Source organism: Salvia hispanica, chromosome 4, assembly GCF_029641045.1.
Source record: "Salvia hispanica isolate PSC_SH4W2 chromosome 4, Shi_PSC_v1, whole genome shotgun sequence".
Lineage (NCBI taxonomy): Eukaryota > Viridiplantae > Streptophyta > Magnoliopsida > Lamiales > Lamiaceae > Salvia > Salvia hispanica.
The window spans coordinates 45687129-45690352 of NC_142695.1; the positions used below are offsets into that span (position 1 = coordinate 45687129).

Consider the following 3224-nt stretch of genomic DNA (forward strand, 5'->3'; position numbering starts at 1 on the left):
CTCTAATATGAATCATAGTACTTGATTTTAACTCAAAACTTCGATGTTAAAAAAATGTACACAGCCAATCCTAAAAATAAATTATACTATATTAAATATAAAATTTTAAAAATAATTATCTAATTTGTTGGAATAAATAAAATAAAATAAAATAAATTAAATTAAAGATATGAAATTGAAACTGAAAAAATAATGAGTCAACATCTATATAAGTAAAACTCTATTGCATATGTAAATGAACTCCACGTGGCAATTTGTATGGTCAAAGTCAACATATATATGTCATTATTTAATTGCAGCAATATAAGATGTTATAGTAGTATAGAGTCCAAAATTGGTGATGATGTAGCAGCTTGTGCCAAGTGACCAACCATCTTATTTAATTAACCCAATATTTTCTATTAATTTATGTGGGTTTTCAAATTCTGTAATAATTTTGGAAGTTGGAACATAAAGTTGAACAAACCAAAAACTAATAATGGTATGCACGTTGAAAGAGTCTAATTGCCAAATATGTAGAATAAAGATCACAAATATATTCATGCATATGCATATATATAAATATAGATCCACCATTTTTCTGTAACCTCGTTGTCTCATCATACCCCACCTTCACAACCCAACAAAAACACACCATCTTCCACCTTCCATCCCTATTATTTTCACTAACACATTTTTGAGGTATAATAAAAAACAAAATGTCCATCTCTGAAACCTCATCCTCTTCTCCCGATCACCAAAGGATTCAACTCGTCTCAAAATCAGTCTCCGACCGGCTCCTCTCCAAATTCTACGACATCTCCGAATACGGCTTTGACTACACGCAGAGCGGCTTGTGGTCTCCTCCAGTTCAAAGAAGCGCGTTTCTCGACTCTCCCGGTCATATTTTCACCAATAATGATATGGCCATGAAGCTGAGAAGCGCGCTCGAGATGCATGAGAAACGAAGATCTCGTCTCTCGTTCAATGTACGTATTTTATATATGTTGCCGTCGATCACTAATTTTTTTTAATTAATTTTGTGTTGGGGAGTAGGAAGGCTTTGAATCTTTATTTTATTTTTGTTTGAATTTTTGCAGGCTTGTTTGTGCTCGCCGAAGAGGTTCTAAGAAGTTGATGTTTGAAATTTTTATTTTAGAAATGGTTGTGAATGGAATTGTACAATACTCGTCATCATGAGTTATAATTATTGTTTATGATATTTTATTTTGTTTTGTTTCTTTCTTTTGATCGATTGATGAGTCAATGTTTTGAAAATGTTAAAACACGTCAGCGGCTAAAAATCGAATACTAGTAGGGTAGACTTAGCTTGTGACAAAAATTGAGTCTTATTATATTAAATGAAAGTATGAAACCAATATCATCGCATGGCTGAGATTTTTGATAATCTATAAAAAATGCACATATATAAATATAAATTAGATTGGCTTGAAGTTATAAATATTTCAAGCTCTCCTGTATTTTCTAGAATCTTAAATTCATTTTTTTAGCACCACGCATATTAAAATCATCACCATTGTACAAATAAAACCGTGTCATATATTTTAATAAAATATATACCAAAAAGAAACAAACAAGGTTTACAGTAGCTCCCTAAATTAACAACGACAAGTCATACACAAATTGTAAATGAATATGATATATATAGGCCAATGTCCGACCGGCAGTACTGCCACTCAAAGAGAAACCGTAAAGGCAATAAATACAAAGATACTACTCCCATTGTTTTGTACAATTACTATCAGGAATATTTGTCATAATCATAATTTAGAACTCACCATCACATCTTTTGATTTGTTGCAATCACAATTTTTATTCAAATAAATGCTCATTCTTTAAGTATTTGAATTGCGTAAACAAAAAATGAGTTTTGACGGATATACTAGAATTCTAAATTTCTAATTTAATTGCAACCTTTAAATTATATCGACCCTAACAATAAATCGAAAGCATAATCTTTTTCTTCTTTTTTTAATATTTAAAAGTAGCATAATATCTAGGAGTAGAATCTGGGAAGGGCACTGCATATTGCAGAACAGGGGAATATATACAATGCTGACAATGTCGACTGAATTAGACAGCAACAGTCTGCAATGCTTCAACAAAATATTCACATATACTTTTTCATAAATTTTATAACAAATTCAAAGTTTTGCCAGCCTTTTCATTTCATGAGATACAACGCTCAATTCTTGCTTGCAACTTTACCCATATCTTCTATTCACTTCGTCGCAAGGAAGATGACCCATTTTTTGAGCGACACGAGCTTTATTGCAACTTTATTTTGTGTGTTAAATGGAGAGAGTAAAGTAAGAGAGAATGAATAAAATAGAGATAAAAGGTGTTTCCATTTTTAATAATGAGTCATCTTAAATGAGACAAATCAAAAAGGAAAATGAGTCATTTTTAGTAGAATGGAGAGTACAACTACTTACTAGTTACTACTACAACATACATTTTCAGTTAAATCCATGCATAAAAAACAAACGTTTCTATCTAAGATTTAAATTTCATTGTTTTCCAAGACACTAGTCTAAATTATGAAAATATATCTTTTGACCAAATTTTGAGAGAGAAGTTTGGCTTGGATTCAGGTAAAAATTCTGATGTATCCTTATCTTTGGCTATGAAGCAGCTTTCAATCATTGGGCCAACTTTTCCATCCATTGGAGTTTCTACTAATCAGCACGGGGAATAGTCAATCGATCCGCCGATAGACACCCTTGATAATAATAATAAAAAATCAGTTGTATTCTGTTGTCTGGTTATGCATGTAGATATAATTACACTCTATATACAAAATCTTTCATTGATGTTCCAAATTAATAGTATAAAAAGTTTTTTAGTTTATATAAATCATACATTCTCTCTTAAATTCCTCGCTTCACTTAACCATTTTTATATTAATTTAAAAATTAATGAAATATTTTGTATTATTTATATGGATGCAAAACTTTTTGTACCCTTTTAAAATATTTATGAAACATATTATATATAGTAATTATCCCAAATACTACTAGTATATAGTTTTGTCCTTTATCAAGGCCCGGTTAATTAAACTGCGAACAAGGCCCAAGTAAGTAGAAGACCTTATTACATGGACTCATTTAATAATCTTAGTATAGTTTCAGATATAATGTCGATAAACTTTTCTGCAATTTTCAAACAAACATGTACGACATAGATTAAAAAGAAAAAAACCTGAATTTTCAGTGACGCAGGCT

The 3224-nt window shown here is 30.5% G+C and overlaps 1 protein-coding gene across 1 annotated transcript; it reads left to right on the top strand.

The window, feature by feature from the left end:
* Positions 1-614: 614 nt before the first annotated feature.
* On the top strand, positions 615-1223 carry LOC148929285 (uncharacterized). Its single transcript, XM_089069625.1, has 2 exons — positions 615-968; positions 1080-1223. The coding sequence occupies exons 1-2, from the start codon at positions 699-701 to the stop codon at positions 1107-1109; spliced, it is 300 nt and encodes a 99-aa protein (XP_088925751.1). The 5' UTR covers positions 615-698; the 3' UTR covers positions 1110-1223.
* Positions 1224-3224: the final 2001 nt, after the last annotated feature.